Here is a 26,680-nt window from a genome sequence, read left to right as displayed (position 1 = left end):
GGGCCCCTCAGCTGTGGCCCTCTGCCCAACAGGGACTGCCATTCCCACGTAAACAAAACGGAGGGTGCACGCACAGCTAAAGGGAGGGTGCTTTAATAGGATTGCTGCCTGCAGAATTTCAAGTACCGCAACTCACTACTTCAACCTAATCCTCGAATTAGCGAGAACCCAGTTCAGCCTTTTAAAGCGGTGCCTCTCAACCAGAGGCGACTGTGCCCTCCTGGGAACATTTAGCGACATCTGGAGACATTTTCTGTTGCCACAACCAAGCAGGGGTTGCTAGTGGGTATAGGCCAGGAACGCCGCTAAACACCGCACAGGCCGCGGACAGCACCCCAGCAAAGAGTTACTCTGCCTCGATGTCAGGAGCGCTGGCACTGAGAAACTGTTGAGCATCCATTTTGATCCCAACAAACCCAAATCACAGAAAATAAAATGAAACTTTGAAAACAGAGTAAGATCCATCAAGATACGGCAATTTATTCTTGAAAATTTTGTGTAGCCTCAAGAATCATTCATTCATTCATCATATCCTCTTACCTCAGGGGGGTGGGGGGAGTCTTAAAAAGGCTCTCACTGTGTTTGTTTGTCGTGTGGGGTTTGCCGTCCCACCAAGTACACGGCTGGCCCTGGGAAGGCAGGGTCAGGTTTGGTCACCACCACAGCTCCGGGGCCCGGCTCCCAGTCCTGGTGTGTCCTCAGGCACCATCTCGTGGGGTGGAATTCCTGGATGGGTTCTGTTAAGAGTCAAGCCAGCAACCCGGGAGTGCCTGCATTCCACCCGACCTCACAACCTGGCCACCACCCTCCCTCTCCAACCAGGCAGTACCAGAAGAGCAGAGCACCACATTATTAGTCACTGTGGGGCTGCCCAGTGACTAATAATCGGAGGCTGCCCTCCCTGTGAGCTGACAAGAGCCAGATTGGGGTGAACAGACCGAGCCTGGCCTCTTCTCTCCCTCAAGGCGCAATCCAGTGCTTGGGACCTTGGTGAGCTTCATGACACAGGGCTCAAGAGTATGGAGAGGAATGAGAATGCACAAGTGAATATGCCCAGAGCATGGGTTCCTCATGGGGCCTGAGGACACCACACCCAGGGAGCAGCCTTTTTACACAGTGACCACATTCCGTCATAACCACGGCCTCATTAGCACCCTAGATTTGGATTGATTTCCCCCTTGTCCCCGGGGAGGGAATGGAGGAGCACAGCGTGGGGCTGAGAGGGGCTGAGGGAGGGCAAAAGATTCCCTCCCCACAGGTCATTAAGGCACAGGATTGAGTTCCCTCATCTGTGGATCCAGAAATTTTAATTTGTCTGCACACCCACAGTATATGAGGCTCTGGGGAACTGACTTACCTTAATCAAACTCAAAGGTGACAGCTATATAAACCAAAATGCCAGTTTATTCATCACAAATGAAAACCCAACTGCTGAATCATTCGTACACGCTCCATCCTGTGGGGAACTCTCCACATGGAATTCAGGGATAGTCAGAACGTTGCAAAAGGTTGGACTGTTTGGACAGCTCTTGGAGGAGCATCTGAGCGTCCATGCTGGCCTGCCTGCCACAGAGGCTGGGTCCTGGAGCCCAAAGGCTGTCTGCTTCCCGGACTGTCTTGGTGTGCTCAGCACCAACCTCAGCCCCTGAGAAATTTTTGCAAACCACCTCTACCCCTCTTCTGTTGGTAGGGTATTTTTTTCAGATTTGTTGATCAGGCTAAAACTTACCTGGGATATAAAGCAGCACACGAGGCACCTTTAATGAAGGCAGTTACGTCCCAGGCCTTCTTCTTCACTCTGTGTAGACATGTATGGCTCCACTCTCAGGGCTGTCTGTGGCCCCAGCACCCGGGCTCCTCCCGTTGCTCCTCTGTGTACTGACCCCAGATACTACCCTTCCCAGGACACGAGCAGGAACCACGTGGACTCCAGGTGGAACATTTCTAAACATTAGGATGTGAGAGTAAATTTGGAGGGGGGCATCAAAGAATCCCTGAACTCACACGCCTTTGCCTTGGAAACACTGACCATTACGCCTTGAACCACTCATCCCATCTGTTGAGAGCATAATTAAGTTTAGTGTGAGGGTTGAGAACTCCGGCTCCAGAGTCCGGTTAACTGAATGCAGAGCATTTGTTTACCTCTATCTGCTGTGTGACTGTGAGTGATTAACCTCTCTGAGCTTTCGTCTCATCTTTGTTTATAAAATGGAGATAATGTGATATTTACCTCATGGGGCTATTGAGACTACACTTGAAAGCCCTTACCTTAGCATCTGATCCATAGTTAGGGTTCAATAAAAATTTTTTATTACTGTTAATTACTACTCTACAAAGTCCTTAGTTCCCACTACCCAAGTGGAACATTTAGATCCTTGTTTCTTAAAGTGTAAGAACAAGAGAACGATTAAGCAAGTTAGGTTCCAGTGTAGGAAGTCTTAACATGGGCAGGAAACATCAAAGATTTACTATTGCCACAGCACAGAAGAAATCCAAATGGATTCCCTACCTTTTACCCATTAATAACAACAGCAGCAAAAGTGATTATTTTCAGGAAATTGGCCCCCTTCAGTGTCAGAGGAAGACAATTTGGCTGTAGAAAGTCACAGAAGAAAAAATAAGAATTAGTTCAATGACAGCATCTAGAAATCCCAGGAATGTTTTGAGATCGAGAAAGCTGTCCGTAATGAGGAGGTTTGAACAGATACAAAATGGGTTCTCATGGTAGGAGTGCGCCAAGCACACACTGCGCAGGGACAATCCCGTCAGCGTATCATTACATTTAAATAGCATGCTGTGCTGCTACCAGAGGTCCCCAGGGGATGGGAGAAGAAGTAGAAGGAGCCCATCTGTCTTCGGTGACTGGGCCCAGATGTTGCCTTTGGAGACTTTCAAAGAAAGAGCACAAAGGAGGGAAGGGAAGGATCAGTCCGCGAAAGCGCAGACCTTAATGTCACCCCAGATGAAAATGAACTCAGAATCTAGCCATTTTTATTAGGAAAAAATGGACAAAAAGCCTTTTGGCATCAGTATCCGTTGTCACCTGAAGACTCGGGAAAACCATGTTTGAAATAAAAATGTTAAGCAGTCTCTAGTGGTTTCTGAAGTGGGATGTAACCATTACAATGATAAATTGTTATTTTTCTGTGATCCACATTTTTATCTTGCCCTAGAAAGAGCAGCTCAGAAGCACAGTGCTGTCTGAACCCCTAAGGGTGTGCCAATTTCTAAATAAAAAAGAGAAACTAAGCACTTTTATTAAATAAATTACATCCACAATTCTCCAGCTCCATGTAGAACTGTCTCTTGGTTTTTCCCTCCTCTGAGCTTGTAAGGTGCTCTCATTATGCTGCAGAAGTCCCTTCTCTGGTTCTTAATAAAGTGACTAATAATCTAGAATGTTCGCATTAAGAGCACATTGTAATTACGATTAGAATATGTAAGTAGTGTGGTTTTCTGCCTATCAGAGGATTAATTTCAGACTCCTCTCAGGGACGATTTGTTTCCAAACCAGACTTTCTTTGTTAATAAAAATGTGATCATATGTGTTATTACAGCATTCTTGCCGTATTTTATCCGTGAGTGCTTACTCCAGTATCCTTCATGGGATCAGCGTTTTTCACCCCCATTGTTAATGGGGCTATTCTTTAAACAAACTACATTCACCTCGATTTTGTTTTAGCTTTGGCATTCATCTTCCAGGGAACTTTGGGAATATACTTACCACTTCAATGAACGTGCATTTCGCTATTCAAGCTCAGAAAAATAAAATGCCATAACTTCATCCAGGAGTCTCGCGTGAATTTAGATCCTCGTCACCCCCCTCCCCTTACACTCCACTACAGAAGTGCCCCAAGACTCTAAATCCTCTGCACTTGAAGAGCAAACCTGCCCTCTGGGGTGGAACCGAAGTCGAAAGTCAACACATCTCATTTGAATACAGATTTCTTCAGTGTGTTTTGCTGTTGTTGCTGGAGATGGAGGTCTGGCAGGTGGGGAAGGAGGGTAGGTACCACAGGTATTGTGTTGGCTGGGACAGCCTGTGTGCCTTCTTTTCCCATGGGGACCCTCTGCTGAGTGGGACGAGATTTAGAAGCAGCCCCAGCGTGCCCTGACAGGTGGTCTGGGGTGGAAGGGAGGAGCTTTGGGTACTGCTGCCCCTGATGCTGACCTTCCTCTTTGTCTAGCACCTGTTAACTATGTGGGTGGTAGAAGCAGGGCAGGGGGTCTAGAGAGCCAAGAATGGACAGGCACGATTTGCAGCAGCATCTTGGAGGCCCCAAGGCGGAAGAGAAAGACCATCTCCAGCTTTGCTACCTCTGTCCTGGTCACATGGCTGAACCTCAGACCCATTCGTTCCTGAGAGCAAAATGTGCAGCGGGGAGTTGAGGGTCCTCACTTCAGAGTGCAAGACACCTGGGAGAGCCCATGCGACTGTTCCAGTCCTCTGCAGGAGTTGCTGGGTCCCTAAAGCCTGAAGTCTGGGACAGCAGCGAGGGGCCGTCTGGAATGCCAAGAGGTGGACTCGCCTTCCCTGCGCTTACACAAGATTGTTCCAAGGGACAGAGATGAGAGTGGAGGCTCCTGCTGAGGGAGACACCCGAAGAAATGGAGACTGTTTTAAGTAGGAGCGTAGGGGTACCTTGGGCTAATGCAGATGGTGGCTCTTACCATCTTTTCTAAAAAGAAAAGAAGAAGAAATGTGACTGCACTTGAAGCGTTGTTACATGCCAACCCTTGGCAGAGCGTGCAGCATCGCTTCATGAGCAAACGGACACAGGAAGAGAAAGTTCTACATTGCAGACCGCCCAACATTGTACCACATTCCTAGCCTTTCCCCTTCTGGGAAAGTGGGTGAGACACAGTGTGGCTCCCAGGCTTTCCAGGCGTGAGTCTACAGAAGAGCCCTTCTCCAGCATCAGGAAGGTTGCTCCTGTCATCATAATGCTGGGGTTTCTCCCCCGAAGCCTCGCCTTCTCCCTGTGGTCACATGGGTAAACTTGCAGATTGGGTCAGCCCAACCCAAAGACCCCAAGTACTGTTCCCCCAAGAAATGCCATCACACTGGCCTCTGGGCCCCTGAGGCCCCTAATCACCCCACTGGGAGTGTGTCACTAAGAAAGCTGTCTTGAGAGGACTCTGCCAACTCAGTCTCTGAAGGAGGTGGCAGTGTATGAAACTTTTGTGACAAATGACCCGAGAGTTCTGTTGCTCTGGGAAGAAGGGGACAAGTGGAAAAAGCAAGTCTAACTCCTGCATGATACCTGCTCTGTGGAGGAGACTGTTAAGAACAGAATTTAGCTGTGGTCCTTGACCCAGATGCTAAGAAAATGTCACTTATCCCTAGAGCCCCAGTATCTCAGCCGACTATAATGATCACTGCAGCCTCCATCTGTGGAGGGTTTCCCCTGGGCCAGACCCATGTCATGTCTTCGGTCTCCACAACAAGCTCACAAAGCCCATTGAGAAACAGGCTCAGTGGAGGAACCAATTGCCGAGGATTGCATCCAACCAAGGGCTTCACCCTCAGGCTGGCTAACCCTAAAGCTTTGCTCGGAAAAGCTTTCTAGGCATCAGATTTTGAGGGAAACCCTCCCACTACCAACGTTCCGAGGGCTTTCCTTCCTACAGATAAACACCAGAGGCTGGGAGTTACAGCCTTCTTGAACTTTTGGAGATTTCTCTTTGTGTATTTATTGATCACACACTTTCCTACATTAAAGTCGGCCTGTACTGGTTTACACTACTCTTAACCGCGTTTGTCTCAGAATAGTGCGTCTTATATTTTCCAACTCACCGGTGTTCTGTGAGGATGAAATGAAAAATCACGTGAGGAAGCACTAGGGCCCTATAATCATGAGGGCAGCTAACACCTGGGGAGGACTCAGTGTATCAAGCCCTGTGCAAAAAGTCGGGGAGGGAGCATCCTTTAATCCCCCACCAAGGCAGTGAGGAAGGGGCCACTGTCTATCCAATTTCCACCTGAGGAAGCTAAGCACAGAGAGATTAAGTAAGTTGCCCAGTGTCACACAGCAGAAGGAGGATTGAAATCCCAGTTGACTGCTGCCATCTGCCCACCTTGTGGGGCCCAGAACTGCTGGTTGGATCTGAACCTGGTTGCTCAGTATTGCTAAAGAGGCAGAAAAAAGGAGCACCCCCCAAACTTGGGGGGGTTCTCCTTTATTCCCCATTGTGTGATTGAAAAACGTACCTTATATTTGTACTGCAAAGATGTGATCTGCAGTCCACACTGATTTTACAGCTCCTGGCACCTAAGTAGTTTCAAAATGAGATTAATCAGTACCCATGCTGGCAGGTGAAAGCAACACAAAAGTAAAAAAGAAACAATTTTTTTTTTTTTTACTGATGAACTCTGTACTGAGTTTTCCTGCTAGGAATATGATTAAGAATAATACCTTCTAAATTGTGAATTAAAAATAGGAGCATTGGAACTCTTGTCTTGTCATAGCAAGTCTAGGTATGATTTTCTATTTTAAAAACATGATCCCATATCCCATATTCTAAAGCTAAACATATTTGCAACAAACAAATTTAAATTTAGATTTTAAAGGACAACATGTTCTAGTCTCACAAAACATTTAGCAAATAACCTTTGAGTTCACATGAGCCACCCACACAAAAACCAAAATGAACTCAGAAAAAACATAGAAAAAGCAACTGTCTGTTGATAACCAGACTTTCTTTCAGCTCTCAGTTTTTTTGTCTATAAATAATCTGTATGTTTCAAATGTGACCATTTTTTTTTAAGGTGTCTCCTGGCCTGTTCTCACTTCAGTGTGTTTTAAAAACAAGAAATGACTCTGTAAATCATAGGAACTATTGAGTTTTTGGAGGGGAGATCTTTAATATACATGCTCTTCAGATACCGGAAGTGTCACAATGAAACATTAAGATGATATATCCTTTCTTTAGGGCATCTGTTTATCTTTTATGAAATCTGGAGTTTGATAAATCACCAAAGATAAAAGCATCATTTTTAACCTATCTTAGATCCCAAATGTCAGTAGGAAAAATAGGGCTCTGTCTCCTCTTTATGAATATACCTCTCTCTTTGCCTGAGAGTTATGGGATTTTATTTGCAGAGAAAACATAATGCTCTATGAACTTGAAAATGATGGCTTTTACTCAGTAATGTGAGAACCAAAAAGGAAAAAAAAAAAAAAAGCATCATTCGATCCTCTGAGATATAATCAAGTAACAAGTTTAAATATACACTTAAAGTGGCCTAGAGTGTTAGATAGGAAAGTGACCACAAGATAACTAACAGGAAGGTTTTCGTCCCCTTCCTTTACTAATATGTAGGTCCCCTGATTTGCTGTATCAAAATGGGTATTGAAAACTCAACAGGGGAAGTTTATTTAACATCAGGGTAAGTAGAGATGGAGGAAGCTGTTTATTGTGATTTTTTTTTTTCCACTGAAAAATCCCTTGGAAATTCTCTCTTAATGGAAGCCTGGAAAATAAAGAAATTCCCACAGATTTCTCTAATTATAGGGGAAAGTGCTCTGTGCCCGAGAGTGTAGCAAAAAGCTCGTGTGGTAGAGCTCATGTCTAACCTCCTACTGCTGTGATGGCGAGGGTCCAAGTACATGAACCAGAAAGTAAGCTGTTCACAAAAACATAACCTGGCAGAAAAAATGACTTTTTATAGTGTTAGAAATAGCCGTTTCTTAATATGTAATGCAGTTTCTGGGTGCAGTGAACATTAGAGTTCCTGGTCTCGTGCACATTTGATAGTTCTTCATTCCTGAGAAGTTTAAGACAAATTAAATTTTATGCAAACCCATTCTGGGCCATGGACAGGGTGGTTGAGTTTTTCTGATAATTGCCACAAAAAGTTTTTGTCAGCAGTTGATTAAGGAGACACTCGGGTTCTGATCTCTGCACCAGAGGTGCCTCAAGTCCCAGCCGTGCAGGACCAATTACAGCACTTGACTTCAGTTTGCTTTGGTCGTTCTTGCAAGGAACATGAAGACTGTGTCAGTCCTAAGGGATAGGATCGAGGTATTGCGTCGGATTGTGGGACAAAATGGTGGGATGTCCCATGGAAGCTGAAGCTTGCTTCGTCTCTCAAACTCTGATTGCCCCATGGAGAACAAGCATTTAAAATCTGGTCCTGCCCCACCTGAGTCCAGCATCTATTCAGTTGTCCTTCAGAAACAGTTCGGATGTAGAGCACTCTTCCTTCACTCCCTTATTCACCCATCCTCGTCCAACAAGCATGTGTTGAAATGGGCTGGGAACTGTGTAAAGTTCTGGGGATGAAAGATCCAGTAAGGAATGACCCCTGCTTTCAAGGAGCATTAGTCAAAGCTGGATGACAGTTTCCATAGACCAGATGCTCTGGGAGAACTTGGGAGAGACTTAAGTATGGGGTTCATGTGCCTCCCCATTAAGTGCTCGGCGAGGCAGCCAGCAAGGATGGGTAAGATTTACCTATATTACAAAGGTGGAAAGGGCATTATAAGCAGAAGGAAGAGCAGAATGGGTGGTGTGAAATTCATGGATGATTTGAGAAAGCACTTGTGGTATGGTGGGTCTGAAGGGCAGGGCGCACGTAGGGAACAAGAGTCAGGATCCCACAGGCCTTTGTGGGCCTCATCTGGGAGCTTTCACTGTCCACCTCCACAGTCAGCAAGGCTCTGGGAAAGATCTGGAACAAGGGAAGGCATGACCAGATTGGGGCTGTAGGAAGCATTTGCGGCTGTGATGTGGACATGAATTGTGATCCAGGGAGGCCAGGCCAGGCTGTCCAGCACGCATCTATGAGGATACAAGCTGAGAAATGGTGGTGGCAGGACTGGGGGTGGGGGGAGGCCATTCTGGAGACATTACAGGAATCTACAGGACCTTGAGAGTGATGGGAGGTGAAGGCTGAGGTGGGAGGAAGTGCTAAGGGTGATATGGGGTGGGCTGGGCTGGTTCTGGCACCAAGGTGGAGAGAATAGGACCAAATCCAGCCTGGACGTGTGCAGCATGGGGGGACCTGGGGCCTGTGAGTAAGCCACCATAATGGGGAATGGCAGAGAGGCCTGAGGACATAGAGATACCCAAGTCCTGAGCATAGCATTATGTTAAATTGAGAAGCGAGCCCTTCAAAATAGAACATCCGGGTTGATGCCGCACCCCAGATGATTGCTCACGGCTGTCATGTCCATTATCTTCCTGATTTAAATGCTATATCTGGAGTCCACAGCTCTTGGTTTTCCAAAACTGGTCAACTCCTCTTCATGGATCAGTGCGGGGTGGGGGGGCAGTGTGACCTTCCAGCTGAGTGTCACTGTCGGAGTTGTCTTTCCAACAAGGGGTCTGCAGGTGGGAGGGGCAGTCCCAGGGGGAAGGCTCTCTGCCAGGGAGAAGATATGGCAATAGTGGTCACCACTGGTGTCCACCTTATAAGCACCCATTGGCCATGGTGAGCTGAGGGTCACACTGAATGAGCAAGAGAGTGCCCCATCCACCTGAGGGTGAGCAGCCTCCCCACACATAGGAAGACTGCAGGTTCCAGAGAGGGGAGTCCAGAAGAGCTGAGCCTTCATGTCTTGCTGAGCAAATGGCCACACTTGCTCCCACCCCCAGGGTGAAAGGACTTTATCTGGGAAGTTAGTGACCAGTGTGCTTGCTCCCTCTGGTAACTGTGTGCCTGACCTGAGCCAGAGGCCACAGCTGGCTCTCCTTTGAAACCAGCTTCACAGGGAAGAGCCCCAAGAAGGAAGATCAGATGGGTATGTGATGTCACAGGCATGGAGAGAGGGGAGCACTTTCTTCCCGAGGCCCACACGCTGCAAACAGGGTTTGCCCCCCCCACCCCACAGCCTGCCCCTGCTCCCCGCAAGAAGTGCCCACATCTAGTACTTGGTAGCCAGTTATCCACATGTCACTCCCACGGCTCAGACTAGGGTCAAGGATTCCAAGATGGCAGGGAGGACCCACTGCTATCCCCATCCAGGGCCCGGCCAAACGGACATGTTGCCTGTGGACACAACTCCTACAGATTTCAAAGGAGTAGGGGGCAGGGGAAACACTTGGCAGTTTATTTGCTTACAGAGTTTTCAGGACCTCCTGTTTGCAAGACTTTGGGCTGGGATGATCTATGACCCTTCTCAGTGTAGGGGAGGAATAAGATATGAGTACGTGTGCCCTGCCGGGTGGAATGTGACAAGCCCATGAGAGGTACAGGGAGCTTGCAGACATCACAAGACTCTGAGATGGCTTCCAGAAGTTCCCTCAGTACTGGGTCTTGAAGTGTGAACAGGATCCCCATGTTGGAAGTGTGGCAGGGCATTCCGGGAGGAGGCTACAGTGTGGACAAACATGAAGGTGACAAAGTGAAGGCCTTGTTCAGGGAATGGCAAGGCCCCTATTCTGCCAGAAGGGAAGTGTTCGGGGGAGAGGCCAGGAAACAAAATTGAACATTGCAAAAGTGGGCTGAAGAGGGTCGTGGGGTGTGCTGAACGCTGCGTGACAGCACTTGGCCTTTGCTGGGTAGACAGTAGGAGGCCAATGAAGGGACTGAGCTGGAGAGTGACCCTCACACCCAAGCTCCCTTGAGGGAAACTTCCCTGGCTGGGTTACACTGGGGAAAGAGACCCAGGGCAGGCATGAGCAGAGGATGAAGAACAAAATAAGGGAGTGTGGCCAGCAAGCGAGAGGACCAAGACCTTCAGTGAGGGGGTGGCCGAGAGGGTTGAAAGGAGGGTTTGCACTGGAGAAGCAGAGGTCCCCCCTCTCTGTCCAAAGGCTGTCCCTTTGGAGGTGCTGTGGTCCCAGTACTCAGGCAGAGACTCAGTTACAGAGAAGCAGAACTGGTCTGCCTGGAGAAGAGCTTGGGCCCTGTGAGCTCCCGTCGTGTTCCCAGACATGGGCACGGAGCCGGGGGCGGGGGGCACGTGCCATGTTCTGCCTGCTCTCTGGAATGGATCATGTGAGCCGGAACAGGATAGGGGACCAGGCAGGGAGCCGTGGCACCTTGCCTGGCATGAAAGTCCCCTGCGGGCCAGCTCCACGCCCCTTCACCACATCTCAAAGGGCAAGAGGCCAGATCTGCCCCAACTGCTAGTTGCCAAGAAGTTAAAAGCCCCTGCTCACCCTCCGTGTTGATTCTGAAAACAAAGGTAGGTTCTTTCTGCAAAGATGAAGCTCTTTTTTCTCTCTCTCTCTTTCAACATTTCCCTGTTATGTTGTGATGAATAGGTGGGCGGGGGACTTCAGAGGTCTGGAGTGATGGTTCTACAAAGTGAGCTGAGAGCAGACTGTCACACATACGTGAGAGGAGAGGGCTGAGGGACAGCCACCAGCGTGCTCCACATTGTGCCATAGAGCAAGGGCGGCACCCCTGACCAGGAGCCTCGGGGGTGGGTGCTGAGTGAACCTGACCTTCAAGGCTCCCAGAGAGAGGCAGACCTGAGCTGGAGATGTGGGACCCACCGCCCCTGGTGCCTGGGAAGCTTCAGCAAGGGAGGACACCGCTCCCAGAGCATGGTGCCCAGGCCCCAGGGTCCTCCACTGTCACACTCCTCCAGGTAGAACCTTCTGTTTAGGGGTAGATGTCAGCCTCCATATTTCTGTGGCCCCTAAGAAGAGGCTGGTTTCCTTCATTGTGAAAGCCTCCTTCTCCTGCCAGATGAGAGACGCAGCTGGGACCGGTGTCCTCTTTCCAGAGATAGATGGAAGCACCTGGCTTTGAAGAGGTTTGGATGAGCCTGTGTTTTAGCATCAGGTCTTCGTTCTCCAAGCCTGCCCTGCTCCGTGTGGGGCCCAGGGGAAGTGTATAAAACAAGCTGACAAAGTGTTGAAGAAAATATACTCTGTCCTCCTGCCTGAACAAATGTAGCTTCATTCATCCAGAAGGCCAGGCTCCAGTCTACAATTCTCACACTCTGGGAAGTTTTGGGAACTCAGCAGCATCGGGAGAAGCATCCCCCCTGCAGATCCCTGACTATTCCCACCCCCAGATCCATCCCACACTCTGTGGATCCTCCAATCTAGAAGCCCCAGGTCTGTCTCCAACCCTGGCAACAGCTGCCCCTTGGCCACCCCATGAGTTTAGGGATACACACACACAGTCCCAGGGAAGAGACTCAAGCTATAAACCCAGGATCCTGGGTACCTGGAGAAGTGGGGTGTGGACTCCAGGCAGTTACTCCCCCATTGCCCCATGGGGAAGGCTGCAGACAGAGGGATGGCCGAGCAAGTCTCTTTAAAGCTTGGCACCTGGGGCAGGACCCCAGTTCTCCAGGACCCTGTCATGGGGATTGAGAGAGAAGCTGAAAGAATATTCCGAGACAGGATTTCTGAGCAATACAGCCCCTGATGTTATCTTTAAGGTCACTGTGCCTGTTAACTTAGCAGGAGTTCCTCAATCTTACAGCCATACTTCAAAGGGAAACATAAGTTTAATGCTATTGTGCATTTGGTTTGTCTTACTTTCCCCCCTTATTTGCATCAACATGTCATAATGAAAGATATTCTAGGTACAACCATTTCCTTGTTTTAGGGATCTCCCGTGTTGCAAAGTCCTATCTACCTTTCCAGAAATGGCTGCACGGGTAAGGCTGTTGGACTCACCTACGAACCCACGGCAGCCCATATTCACAAGGGGAGACAGAAGTATTTCATGCTGGCCTGTAAGTTTTGTCTCCCAAACTACCATTTTCTTACTTCATTTCCTTACTTGAATTTCTAACTTACTTCATTTTCTTACTTCAATCGGGTCACTTTTTCTCGGCTCCCCCCGCCCCCACCTCAAAGCGACTTGTTATCTCAAAATCTGTTGTTCTCCCGCTATTGTCAGGCCGATCTCTGTCACACTGAGTGGAAGGGTTGAACCAAGGGAACTTGACTGTCCTCAGACAGGTGGAAGCCCCCCCCCCCCCGCCACCCACTGCTGGAACTGCACTGGGGACACTGAAGAGCAGTTTAAACAATAGATGTCGAATCCAAAACATTTCACCCAGAGTCTTAGAAGGAGACTCGCACCGCGGCCATGAGCCTTGAGTCTGGCTGCCGGCCTTATTCTCACCAGGCAGTCAGCCCCCGTTGAATCAGCAGCAGGGGTAGAGGAAGGTAGATACCACAGATGCTTTCATTTTTAGAGGGTTTGGTTTGGTTTTTTTTTTCTTATTTGAAAGTCGGGGAGGGGAGCGGGAGGGGAATGAAATGTGAACCTTGTCGAGATGCTTCTGAGCAGGCCTTGTCGGTGAGTTAGGTAGCCTGGGTGCGGTGGCCACACAGGCCTGGCGGAGAGGACCTGGCTGTGTCTATGCCCTCTCCCTTCTTTGGGGATTTGGTAGCAATCAGAGTGGGGCGAGGGGAGTGGTAGGCCCGCTGCTGGCACGAGAACGTACGTCCCACTGACATCTAAGGCTTGGGGAAAACAACTGGGCAATCCGTGTGCTCTGCTTCTGTTGGTGCCCTGTGGCCAAGGTTGGCTCTTGTTGCTTGTGTAGACAGGGTGACAGGTGCGGGCCTCACGAACTCAAGCCAGCCAGTTAGGGGCAAGCTCCGTCTGTGGGGCCCTGTGTTCCCACGGGGCCCTTCAGTCCAGTTCCACAAAACTGGGTGGCGACTTTGGGCACGTTGGACACGACAGGGATAGACCAGAGTTCGGGAAAAGTCACAAGGCTGTCTCTGGAGGCTCATTCCTCAGACAAGGCAGCGTGTGCACCTATCAGCCAAAAAACAATTTAAAGAGAAGAAGCCAGCGTGTAATGTGTCCCATCAAGGTATGAAGCGGGGAAGAAGTCCGTGTGATGGGGAAAGAGAAAGCTTCTCCGAGGTGCAGAGTGGGGGGGCCAATGCCGTGCCTGACACTGTGCCTTGGCCTCTGGCCACTCCTTTCGCCCTCACACCACCTCCACAAGGCAGGCGCTGGTCTCCACAGGTGACTATAGGAAACTGAGGCTCAGGGAGAGCATGTAGTTCGTCCAAGGACATGTGGCTGGGAGTGGCAGTAAAGACCACGCGTGAGGTCTGTCTGACTTTGCCTTGACTGGCTGGGCCCAGAAGGGTAGGGTTTGAGCAGATGGGAAGAAGACAGAGTGGATCGTGTGGCCAGGAACCCAACTGTGGATTAATGATAGCGAGGAGCTGGCGGCGGGGGGCGGGGGGCAGGGGTTGCACCAGGGAAGAGGGGCTGAGACGCAGAGGGGAGGAGGTGCGGGCAGAGCCCTGGCAGTGCGAGTTTTCCCGTGGGCGCAGCAGTGGGCACAGGGCCAGGGGAGGGGGGCGGGGCATCCAGGTTGGGGAGCGAGGCAGAAGCATTATGCAGTGTCAAAGTGGCACCTGGGCCGTGGGAAAGGGGTGCATCGGGGAGACGTTGTGCAAGAAGCATTAGGAGGCTCAGTGACGGGAAGGAAGAATCAGAGATCTGGGCCTACTGGCTGGTGGATGACAGTACCACAGAAATGGGAAAATTCAGGGAAGGGTTGGTGGGGCATGGAAGTCCACTGGTTCAAAGAAACAGCTGTCCTGCCTGGTTGCCACGTCTTATGAACAACTAAGTGTCACAGTGGAGTCCAGCCATAGACAGTTGGAGGTATGGCACTGGGGTCACCACAGAGGAGGAGAGGTGAGGGCGAGAATCCAGGAGCCCCCCAAGGCAGCAAGTAGCAAGGGTTTAGATTCCAATGGCCTGTGCTCAGGAAGATTCCAAGTCACAGCATAAACCTTTACCAAATGAAATAGCCACCTTCAAAAAAGGTTGTCTAAAGAAAACCTAGCACCTGAATTTGTAGATTATTCTTGATTCATCCTCAGACAATAGAGTTCAATATTTTGTCACACCAAAACAGAGCCGATGACAATGTTCAGGGAGAGGGGTTGTTGCTTCCAGAGTCTTCCATGGCGGTGGGGGGTGTTTTGAATCGGTGAGAGCAAAAGCATTCGTATGAACTCAGCCTAGCCCGGGTTCTTATCTCGAGCTGAGTTTCTCTTGAGCTCCTTTTATGGGGAAAGTATTGTATTTCAACTCTTAACTCTTGTAAAATTTTTTGATTGTTTAAAATAATTTAAGATTCTATGTAATTACTATTTGTTTTAGCCCGTTGATGACTGGGGCGGGCATATATATGTAAAGCAGGCAACCCTGACCCCTCTCTAGGTTCTGAGCACACTTTGACTGGATCAGAGCAAACATTTAGATGTGGAAAAAATCATCAGCACAAGATACAACTGATAAGAGTTAAAACTGCATAGAGTGATTTAGTCATAGATAGAAACTGTCTAAAGATTTGTGTTTAGGTAACATCAGGTTAGGTAATTACCTAACATTAGGTTAAGTAATTAGGTAACATTGAACACAACACAAAAAAATTACCCAGACAACGCTTGATGAAAATTCGTTCTTGATGATATAATTCTCTTCAAAATATCTGTCTTTGTAAACATGACATCCAGACATCCTTGGGGTCAGAACAATGGAATGAGGCCTTCCCTCAGTCATGAGGCTGGGTGTAGCTCTGCCCACTTTTGTGGACTCTGTGGAGGTTGGGCTGGACCCCAGAGGTGGTCAGTGACTTTGAACGGTTGGATGGCAGGCCTGCAAGGTTCCGGTGGAGGGCTGGGCTTTGCTCTGCTCCAACGCAAGTGGTGGGACTGTGCCCAGCAGACGGTGGTGAAAGGTTATGGCAGGTAGAGAGTGAACACTGCTCTGAGTCTAGAAATAATAGGCTCATCTAGATGGTTGACTAAGTTAAACCCTTAATGCCTGTCAAAACAAGTAGATTTAAATCTGAGGGTGGTAGGGACTCATGGGAGCATTTTTAAAAGTGAAGTAATATAGTCAAAACAGTGTGCAGGGAAGGCAGTGTGTGGTTTGGTGTTTTGTTTGACCAAAATAAAAAGGGGGTGCCCACTTGTGTGGGCTTTTGATGGGAGCCAGGCCACCGTGACAGAGAAAGGGAATGTGATTTCTGTAAATTGTCTAAATTAATATTCCTGGAGCTTTCATGGCCAATTTAAATGGATCGTTAAAAGGTTTTTGTTTTCTGTTTTTGTGAGCTTTCCTGAGTTTCTCTCTGCCATTCTGTTGGAGAAGGATGGTTGGGGAAACGTGACTTGAAATACGTAGGGGAGTTTGGGGGATTTGCTTGAGTCAACACTGGGGACCATTATCATGTTCACACCAAGAGAGGCCTTAAATTCATGGGAATCACGACAGAAGACTGAGACAGAAAATCTACCACAGCCAAATTTACAAAAGCAGGTGGTTCTCTAAATGGAGATCACATGAAACAGGGATTTGGTGTGGTCTTCGGGGGACCAGCTGGTCATTGGTGGCAGAACGCAGGACCTCCTGGAGGTCTAGGATAGAGTTCTGTTGATGGGCATGACCCTGTGCTCTGATGTTGTCATCCCAGCTCGCAGTGGTGCAGAAGTCACCCACTCCGGGGACAGGGAGAGCACTATCTATCCCATCACCAGGGAAAGATGGGGAGTAGCATGCCCCCTGTATCTGTTATAACTACCATGTTCCTCTCCACACCAGAGGAGCTCGGGGGCAGAAGGGAGGTCATTCACCTTTCCTGTTTCTTCCCTTCCAGTTACGTTAGAGCAGTTCTGCCTGGCAGTGAGGAGCTGTCCTGACCAAGAGGACCAGTCTTTGTTCATGAAGGTAGGTTACCAGACAAAGTACTGATTTCCTTAAAGGCTTGCCGCACTTTTATTGCCCTGAGGAGAGTTTCATTTTTACGAGCAGGAGTAAATTTATCATCCCTGAGTTCTGGGCTCCGCGGGGATATACTTGTCATCGGCGGGTAGGAGGGTTGCTGGTTAATGAGCACAACCGCCGTCCGTGGGGTGCAGCAAAGTGACAGGAGAGTGGGTGTCAGCTACTAGCAGGGAATCTCTTTAATTCTCCAGAGGGCCTCGTTGGTTCTATTTAAGCTTATCTGACAGAATCTTGATTCTTTGAGCAGATTTATGAGGCTTGGCCAAATTCCATGACTCTTGCTGTACTTTTTAATTAAGACAAAGGATTCCATACGTTCTGTGTCTGCCACATCCTCGCTTTCGTCACCGTGGGGAACGCTACACAAATGAGACTGTTCAGATTAACCACTGGAGTGGGCATCTTATGTCATAGATCCCTTGCCCTTGAGCGGAAGACAAACTTCGCTCTTTCTGGGTAGCAGTTGTTTTATTTCCTTCTGAATGACAAAGGGGCACAGGTGTGGTATAACCTACATTTAGGTTATACCTCCAGGTGAGCCCAAAGTATGAGAAAACTTGGCCGGTAGCCTGAATGAATTTAATGAAAACTTTGCCTTGGAAGGCAGAGAGCGATGGATACCAGCAGGTCACGAAGGCACACAAACACCTTTCCACCAATGACTAAGACTCATGTTTTCACCTAGAAACCATACTTAGAGTGACCTTGAGACATATGCATTTCCATGACGTCATTTCAATTCTGTACCATCAGGAAACCGTGTGGTCCAGGAGCTGTATCTCTTACCTAAACACCGTACCAGGTGTCCTCCAACTTTAGAGATGGGTGGAAAAAATAGGGCGTCACTATAAGGGATTTCCAACTCATTTGCCTAAGGTGTGATATTTTTGGTCTGTCTTATTTTTTTCGAAGCTTTCAGTGATGTTAATTTTATAATAAAGAAGTGCTGATACCGAATGATGGATTTGTCTGGGAGACCTGCTCCACCAGAGTCCTGGGTATGCTACAACGACTTTGAACGACTTCAAGTCATGCACACGAGCTTTTCTCAGTATTTTGAGGTTTTTTACAGTTAGTTCTCAGTCTCCTGACCTGACACCTATTCCCCAAGGACCTTTCCTCCCAGGTACAGGCTGTATTTCTGTGGCCTTGAAGCGGCTCTTGGGCCCCAGACACTCACTGCTTGACCCCCGGTCACTATTCAAGGTGACAAGAGCACAGAACCTCTTAGCCCTTCTTTCCTATTCTGTCTAGTGTTGCTTCTGTGTGCCAAACACACTCCTGTGTGCTGCTTGGTACTGCTGGGGACGTGGGATGCCTCAGTGACTCTGAGCTTCTCTACGTCTCTAGCAAGAGGGTGGAAGGAGTTGCCACCAAATCCTGCTTCTCCTCTCAGTTTCTCACCTTCCTGCTGACTCTCCTACTGCCCCAGCCTGGCTTCTCTGGAACATTGACTCAGAAACTAGCAGGTGCAGGTAGCAGAGGAAGGTTAAGATAGCCTGAGGTGTCCTGGAATGTGCATGATCTCCAGGTACATCCAGTCTTTTCTGTCTTCCCTGTTGGTTTCTGCAAAATGTACCAGGGTGGCCAAGGACGATGTCTGTGGGTGTTTTCTCAATATTTGCAGGTATTTGAACAGGCATCATCAAAGAAGTTTCACTGAACAAAATGTGTTCTCAGTTCATATATACTGAAACTATTTTATGATTTTTTTTTCAGGGGATTGAGGTTTCTAATGTCACGTATCAGAGAGCACTACGTGGGTGTGACAATGGTGTGCAGGATTTTTGTAGATGTTATGTGGGAGAACTTGCTCAGGGTGACAGGAGATCATTTTGATTACAACCAGCTTACAGTCTACTATATGTTTACTGGGCTGAGCTCTTCACTTTGAAGATGATCTGCAACAAACTTCAATATTTAATTCAACTTCGTTGGGTGACAAGTTGTTGGAGGCAAAAACTATAGCTCTGAACCAAATACGCTGGGTTGTTTTTTTTTTTTGAATGATATTTGCATGCAGTGCTGTTGTATCTAGAGCCTTCATCTGACAACCAAGAAGAGTAGAAGAGAGAGGAGAAGTGACTCCCCACCCTCACACCGCTAATTAGCAGACAGCAGAACTGGGAACAGAAAGCCAGGTCTCTGGAGCCTCAAGCTGGGCTTCTTCCTGGGACCTCCATCCAGATGAGTAGATTCACAGAAAAGTCTACCACCTCACCCCCTCCACCACACCAGAGCCACATGGGAGGTCAAACTGCAGTGAAACCACAAAATCGCTCTTGTGGCTTGTCTGGTAGAATCGCTCTTGTGGCTTGTCCCTAAACACACCCCATTTGTTAAGAGGACCATGAGATGGAAGGGAGCTGGCTTCCTCATGACTCAGTTTCCTCACCTACCAAGTAGAGGTCAAGGCTGTTACTGACTTAGACTTTTCCCACCACTGCAGCCGTGTTGAGGGGCTAGGAAAGACATGCCAAGGGATAAGACAGCGGTCACTAGGGTTTGCCTTTTTGTGCGATTTCGCTATAATTTGAACCAAAGAAAAGATTTCAATTCTATAAAGTACTTATGTGACCCCATTCATGTCCATACGTACCTGTTTCTTCACTCGTTCTTAGTTCTACTGGCCATTTAGTCTCTTCGGTCTTCTGCGGTCACTGCCCCGGAGAGCCCCATTACCCCTCAGCTCCAGCCCCACACCCACTCGTGCCCGGCAGGTCTGAACCTCACGTGTCTTCGTCTTCCCTCCTCAGTCTCAGATCCGCGGCACAGCCTGCGGCTCCCTTGGCTCTGAGGCGGCCATGTTTCACGAAGTACAGGATTAATCCTCCACAGCATCTTTCAGAGCCATCCCTTTCCCTCTCTCCCAGAACAGAGGACCTGGGCCTGACCCTCCAGGTGCAAGGCTGGTCCCCATGCTACTGGAACCCAGGTGTGAGCTTGGGCAGGTCACTTCTATCTCTTTTAGCCCAGTGTCCTCTTGTGGTGAAAGAGGAAATGAATTAGATGACCCGCCAGAGACCCTTCCAGCATCCACACTCTTTGAATCTATGCCTGGACATGGCCAACAAGCCTATGTCTCTGAACACACTTGAGAATGGGCCAGCCTCGACTGCCTGCCTCTTTCCTTCAGGCTCAGCAAAATCAACTTTCTCAGAATCCCCCATCTACTTGTCACTCTTCTGGATTCATTTCCAGCCATAGCACTCTCTCTCTCTCCTTTGGCATAGGGTGATCATAGAACTTATCAGCCAAATCTGGACTTTTTTTAAAGTGAAAGGGGGCACCGCTGAAAATTAAACTTGGGTGGCTGGCAGAGACCGTGACTATCCCAGGCAAACCAGGGCGTTTGGTTAGCCTATTTTTGAATCAAATCCAAAAATCCCTCCTCAGTCAAAGGGCTCAAGCTTGCCTCATAAGGCTTCGCTCTCAGAGTTGGTCCAGATGCTCCTTGTCCCCACTCCCCCCACAACTGTCACATCTTAAAAATTGTGCTCTCCTTTCAGTGATGGAAATTGGCAAGAAGAAAGACCTCTTGCTGCCAATCTGCACTTGGACCTTCGTTTTCTAAATCAAACATAAATGATCACACTTCCTCATTCTGTCCTCCAGGGAGTTTCTTACACACCTGGCAGCAGTCATTTCCAATTTGGGTAGGAGACAACAGCCCTAGCGAAGATCCTCACTGGGACAAAAACTTCCTGAGGCAATCACCTGCTGTGCCTCCCTGCTTGCCTTGGAAAAGCAGGAAGGATGTTCAGGGGAAAGTGGCCATTTCCCGGGAAATGCTGCTCCCCCAGATCAGGAGACAAGAGCTCATTGAAGAAGCTTTGGCTGATCTGTTATAACTGGGGCAAGGCAGTAGAATCAGCCTTCCCCACTCCAGTGATGCTGAGCGAGTGCCTGGAACATTCCTCACACTGCAGCCTGGCTTAGCCTCTCTGCCTCAGCGCTGGGCTAGGATGTACCATGTGAAGATAAGGTGGCCCTTTCTGTAGGTGGGGTCCGATATCAGACCACATCTACTGCAGAAAACAGTCACAAGAACTAAGCTGCCTGCGTGAAAATAAATAGCACATCTTGAATCTTGGCTCCCCAAATTGCAGACCTTTGGTAGGACTCCTGCGCCAGCAGCCATGAGTGCCCCAGCCCATCCTCGGTGGAGTGCTGGCCGAGGGGGCAGACTGCCCGTGCCACGGCGGGCGATCCCTTGGTCTGAGGACACAAGCAGAGCAGTTGTATCTGCTGGCTGCCCGGCTGGCACATGCACAGGCCCATCGGAGTTGGTGGGCACAGTTGCCAGGTGCTGAGGCTGAGGTCGAGCAAACCTGCCGAGAACGGTGCCCCAGGAAGGCTCCACGGACCCGAGGTGTGCTGGGCTGGCGGGAGTGCTGCTGGAAGCTTCCAAGTATGAATGCTGCCCCAAAGCACACAGGGGACACTGGGCAGATGTGGACGGAGGGATGCCCAGCCTCCCTCCCCCATGTCCCCACAGCACTGTGGTCTGGCCAGATCGGGCCCTTTCTCTGTCTAATGAGGTGCCAGCAAATTGGACAAACTTGAGTCCTTCTGGGAAACCAGAAGTTGTCAAGTGAACGACATGACCCAACCCATCAGTCCTCCCAGTTTACACAAATACAGCTCCTTCCCAGAAACGGGTGTTTTCTCCTAGCCTGATGGGATCCCGGCCTGGTGGGGATGAGGGCTTACCTTAGCACGGGAATGGCCGTGCACTGAGGAGAAAGGGGATTTTCCACATGACCGCTCCACTGACTCACCTCCCCTCAGAAGGTTTAGAAACACCCAGCAGGCTGGTTATCTAGAGTTCTGAAGTTGTCATTGTCACAAAGATTCTTTCTGCTTCACTTCTCCTAAAGTCCCCTCCTTACTCTACCCACTCCCCTCCATGTTGCTTGGCCCAAGGGGCAGACACAGCCATTCAGTTTCAGGAATGGCCAACACATCCTTGCAGGGGCTCTGGGTGCGCTTCTGCACGGTAGGGAAGGGTTCTGCACCTCCAGCCCTGATGGGGTGCTCGCCACGGCAACCCCAGTATCTAAGCAGGGCTTTGCAGGGGACTGTCCCTGCTTCACAGGCGGCTGGCAGCGGCAGTTTGAGCCTGTCAAGTGGGCGAGGTGGGGTTTTTCCCTTTTTCCTGCATTCTAACTGCTCTTTCTTCCTTTTCTCAACATGTGTAGGTGGTAGCTAGTTTAAGCAGCAGACCTAGCAGCCAAGAGTTAATTATAAGCACCTCCCATCAAGTGCAGGGAGGACTCTGATGTCCTTCTTGCTGCAGGAGGCCTTTTTAATACCCACGGACCTTCTCACAGGCCTTTGCCTTTGAGAGTGGCCTGGGCCCCTGAGCAACGAGTGGGAGCAAACATCCTGTGTGTGCACCACCCATGCCCATGGCCACTGCTCAGTCATCTGGGCCTGGTCATGGGAGCAGGCCTCCCACACAGAAGGAAAAGGGCTCTCATCTGGGGCTTGACTGCATTTTTGAACCCAGTCCGGGGTGAATCGAGTCAAGCCCTGTTTGAATTCCTTGAGCACAGACTGTGACAGGTGGCAGTGGTCTCCGGTGTCAAAATTCAGTCCATATCCCCTGTTCATTTCCTGCCCCCTTCTCTGCTCCTTGCAAGCCATTGCCTCATGGGCAGATGTGAGCACGTGGCTGACGATGTTTCTAAGATAAGGTGTTCCACAAGAGCCTATTATGTGCCAGGTTATGTTTTTCTAGTACCTGGCTCACTTGAAAAGATATATTTCTATTTTTTTTATATTTAATAAGGGAACAGAACCTCTAGTGCCATAGAAATTGAGTTTCAGGCCTAGTCTTCTGGCAGTAACTGGTTTTCTCTCATGCCCATACCTCTAAGACAATTGATGCCCTGGAATGCCTCCCCCCACCTTCAATCCTGGTCCTCTCATCACAAGTTCCAGGTCTGTGCTAAGGTTCTGCAGTGCTCCTCTCAAACCCACCCCCCACAATCTCAGGGACAGTTATCCCGCCCCATGAAATTGTGGAAAGGGATCTTTGGTGCATAGGACTAACTTTTTAACTCAAAGGAACAAATACCTAATAAGAGCATCTCAGGCTTTACCTTAAGTCAACAGAAGGGTTATGTTGGTGATTCTCTGCAGATGCCTGTCACAATCCTTCTTCGTAAACATTTATGAGGGCCCGTTTTGTGCCAGTCACCATACTAGGCACTGGGGATGCTCATATCAGTAAGACCTGGCCCTCATCCTCAGGTAGCTCCTTGATTAGTAGGGTGTGACAGGTAGTTCTTACACCCCAAAAAGCAAGCATGTCGGGGTGGTCTAAGCACTGAGAGGGAGGAAATTTAGGTTGCTAATGGAGCACTCAGCTGGGGTGCCCAACTCAACATGGGCTTCAAGAAGACTTCAGAGGAGGTAGCATTTGAGCTAAGTCTCTATGGCTCCGCAGGAAATTAAATTTAACCAACTGTGTGGGTTCCACTGTGCTTATTGGTGGGGTCAATGTGAGTTGTGTTCTGAGCTTTCCATTTATAGAGTGTTTCAGGTGCACTGATGCATGCCTTGAGAGCTGGCTGCCAAAGTAGGGGGCCCAGACAGCTGCTTCTCCAGGGGAGGGGTAGCCAGAAGCTTCCATTCTTACTGTGCTGTGCGTGTTTCCTCATTATGCCATAGCTATCTTGGAATTACACCATTCAATATTCCTTATTTTGGCTTGGAAGTCTTCCCTCACTTCCAAAGGCTAATGTCAGAGTGAGGCGTCTCTGAGAGGGAATGCAGCAGAAGCCATCCTCAGCTAATAGTTGCTCTATGAGCATGAGATGGCTATTGGGAAATTAGGAGGAAAAAGGCAGAGGGATTCCCTGTCCTACAGTAAAAGAACTTGCTCTGCTATCTGAGAGTCTGAGGAATGTGGCAAAGCTCAGCACTCACACTCATACAAAGCTCTCCTATTGGGGGAAATGGACCAATGCTTTTCCAGGCTAATGTCATCAGGTGCAAGCATGACATGTGCCTGATCACCTAAGAGGATCATACGATCACACGGATGGATGGCAGCAGTTTGTGAGAACATTACACCTGCTCTGCCCCCTTGATACTTCTTTGTCAAGCATCTAAATAAATATCTAAGTGAGGAACCAGCTGGAAAGCAGACATCCCAGCATTCAGAAAAGCAGTGACTTTCCCGAGAATGGAGAACATAACCCTCTGGGAATTTCTGGCCCTGTGAGTCTGGCACAGGACGTGTGGAGGTGGGTCCCTCCCCAAACACTCTGCCCTCCATTTCTTCCCTGCACAGCTCTGGGGGGCAGATTTCATTCCAGGCTGTTCTAGACGACAGGGCAGAGGGCAGAAGAGGAAATCACTTGAGACAAATAAGAGAAATGGAAGGATTTGGTAAAAGCTATCTGTGGGAAAATGAGAGCAAAATTTGGCCCTAGGGGCCTAAAGTGAGAGGAGAGAACAGGACCCAGCCCAAATTTGTTATTTTACTGTTTGAATAAAGAGGTCAAGACACTGAAGTGCCCAGGAGACTTTTCTTGACTGACTTACCCAGAATATGGAGAAATTCCATCGGGGTTTTCAGTGATAGGAATGCTGGCTACCATACATTAACAGAATTATGGAGTGGCTGCAGGGGATGACAGATTTCCCAGCCCACGGTGAAGGAGACATTAGCACTAAAGTTATGTGGGAGTCACGCCGGACAGCTCTGATGAAGGTGGCAAAGCTCAGCTCTCCCACACAGCCAGCTGCCCTGCTTGCAGCCAACCATGTGTGCAGCCTGACTAAAAACTGGACATGTTTGGAGACTTAAAGATTTCTGCTCCCTGCACCTTCTCAACTCTCCTCTTACCCTTTCTAAATGTTAGCCACTCTGGTTTTGGTTAATTTTACAATGTTCTTAAGTCTACTCACACACACACACACACACACACACACACACACACACACACCCTGTGGATATCAACTTTGAGATGGGGAAGAAAGAAAAAGTTTAGTTAGATCAACTCCCGAAGGAGAAAGGGAGGAAGGAAAAAGGAACTTAGTTTTGGAAAAAATGCCAGGAAAATAGCCAGCATGAAGGCACCAGTCAACCACCTGCTGCTTCTTCTCAAGTTCTCCAGATGGAATGTGTTCACCTTTAAGAATATCCTTCCACCTTCGTCTCTTCCAGGAGTGTAAAAAGAACAGGAGGGGATGAAGCAACTTGATGTGTTCTTGAAAGCCTTGCCTGATGGGAAGGACAACTAGGAATAGCCTATTGATGATAGTTTGATGGATATGTTATTTGTGAAAGTGCTTTCACAGAAAACATAACACTGAATGTCAGGATTAGGACCAATTATATAAATGAGGTGAACAAACCTATTGTTAAAAGTGAAGGACTCTCAGTTTGGGTGAGAGTCTCAGCTGTGTGACATGTGCAGACATGCAGACTTCTGCTTCCAGGAAGATGAAGCAGACAAACTCATCCCTATTCTTTCTGATAATTTCAACTAAAAACACTGGACATTAGTTATAAAACTAGCATAAGAAAACTGAAAGCAGACCAGCTAGGGACCTCAGGAATGATGTGGTGGGAGTCCCCTGCATTTTCTCTATGCCTCATATATCCTATATTTGGAGCTGAAGAAGCTGGAAACCTGGAAAGGGCTAACAAGAACAGACCCCCCCCCCAAAAAAAAAGCTTACTCTAGCCAAAAGCTAAAGGGCCAGCCTGGCAAGACAGAAAACTTGTAGACAATAATTGCTCTAATCCAACCATACTTACAGAAAAATCAATGGGACCACCTTCATCCATGCTGGGAAAAGCCTTATGGGAAATATAGATTTCCCTGCTCACTAGACCATAAAGAGGGAATGTGACCTCACCACTGGGATTGGTCAGAGGAGACCTAGTAGGGAACTAGGAGTTTCATCTCCACTTGGCAATAAGGAGATCTCACCCCTACCCCACTGCAGTGTCTTTGGGAAACACACAGGGAGCCTGGACTTCCTCATCGCGTAGTAACAAATCACCCCTCCCCCTTCCTGCTATGGTGGTGTCAGAGAAGGCCAAGTGGAAATTCAGGACTTTCACCACCACCCAGTGGTAATGACACCAGTGGTATCAGGGGAGGTCATGTAGAGAGTAGATATGAGGGACTCCTATCCTCCCAGTCAAGGTGGTTATCAAAGGAGGCCTCGTGGGGAGCTACCCACCTCTACCCAGCAGTAACAGGGGACACTTGCCCCACTTGGCTGTTAACAGTGGCTGCAGTACATGCCTCCCTTCCACTGAGGGGGCAGTATCACAGAAAGTTCACTAAAATGAGGTTTAAAGAAGATCCAGAGTCTCATAACATAATACCCCAAATGGTCAAGTTTCAGTAAAAAATCACTCATAATACCAAGAACCAGGAGGATCTCAAACTGAATAAAAAAAAGGCAATCACTGATATGAGAGTAATGTTTAAATGATCTGAAAAAGATTTTGAAACAGACATCATAAAAATGTTTCAAAGTAATTACAAACATGCTTAAATAAATAAAACAATAGAAAGTCTCATCAAATAATCTCAGCAAAGAAATAGAAAATATAAATAACCAAATGGAAACATTAGAACTGAAAAATACAATAACTGAAACAAATATCTCAATAGATGGTCTCAACAGTAGGATGGAGGGGACAAAGGAAAGACATTATTCTAGAACAATAGAAATTAACTGAATCTAGGGGCACCTGGCTGGCTCAGTCAGTGGAGCATGTGACCCTTGATCTTGGGGTTATGGGTTCGAGCCCCACATTGGTTGTAGAGATTACTTGCAATAAAATCTTTTAAAAAGAGAGAAACTTCTGCATGTGACTGTCCAATTTTCCCAGCACCATTTATTGAAGAGACTGTCTTTTTTCCACTGCATGTTTTTTCCTGCTTTGTCGAAGATTATTTGACCATAGAGTTGAGGGTCCATATCTGGGTTCTCTATTCTGTTCCATTGGTC

The 26,680-nt window shown here is 48.5% G+C and overlaps 1 protein-coding gene across 4 annotated transcripts in view; it reads left to right on the top strand.

The window, feature by feature from the left end:
• ACOXL (acyl-CoA oxidase like) overlaps positions 1-26,680 on the top strand; it is a 346,122-nt gene that overhangs the window by 272,047 nt on the left and 47,395 nt on the right. For all 4 annotated transcript variants that reach the window (XM_081796794.1, XM_081796796.1, XM_081796795.1 and 1 more), the window contains one exon: positions 16,563-16,633. In XM_081796794.1, the coding sequence (XP_081652920.1) occupies positions 16,563-16,633 (71 nt within the window). The remainder of the gene's footprint in view (positions 1-16,562; positions 16,634-26,680) is intronic.

The sequence above is a fragment of the Leptonychotes weddellii genome, chromosome 10 (genome assembly GCF_054177405.1).
Source record: "Leptonychotes weddellii isolate Sample4059 chromosome 10, ASM5417740v2, whole genome shotgun sequence".
In the NCBI taxonomy this organism is placed as follows: Eukaryota; Metazoa; Chordata; class Mammalia; order Carnivora; family Phocidae; genus Leptonychotes; species Leptonychotes weddellii.
Note: the sequence above shows the minus strand (reverse complement) of the source record. Positions and strands in the feature narration are given on the sequence as shown.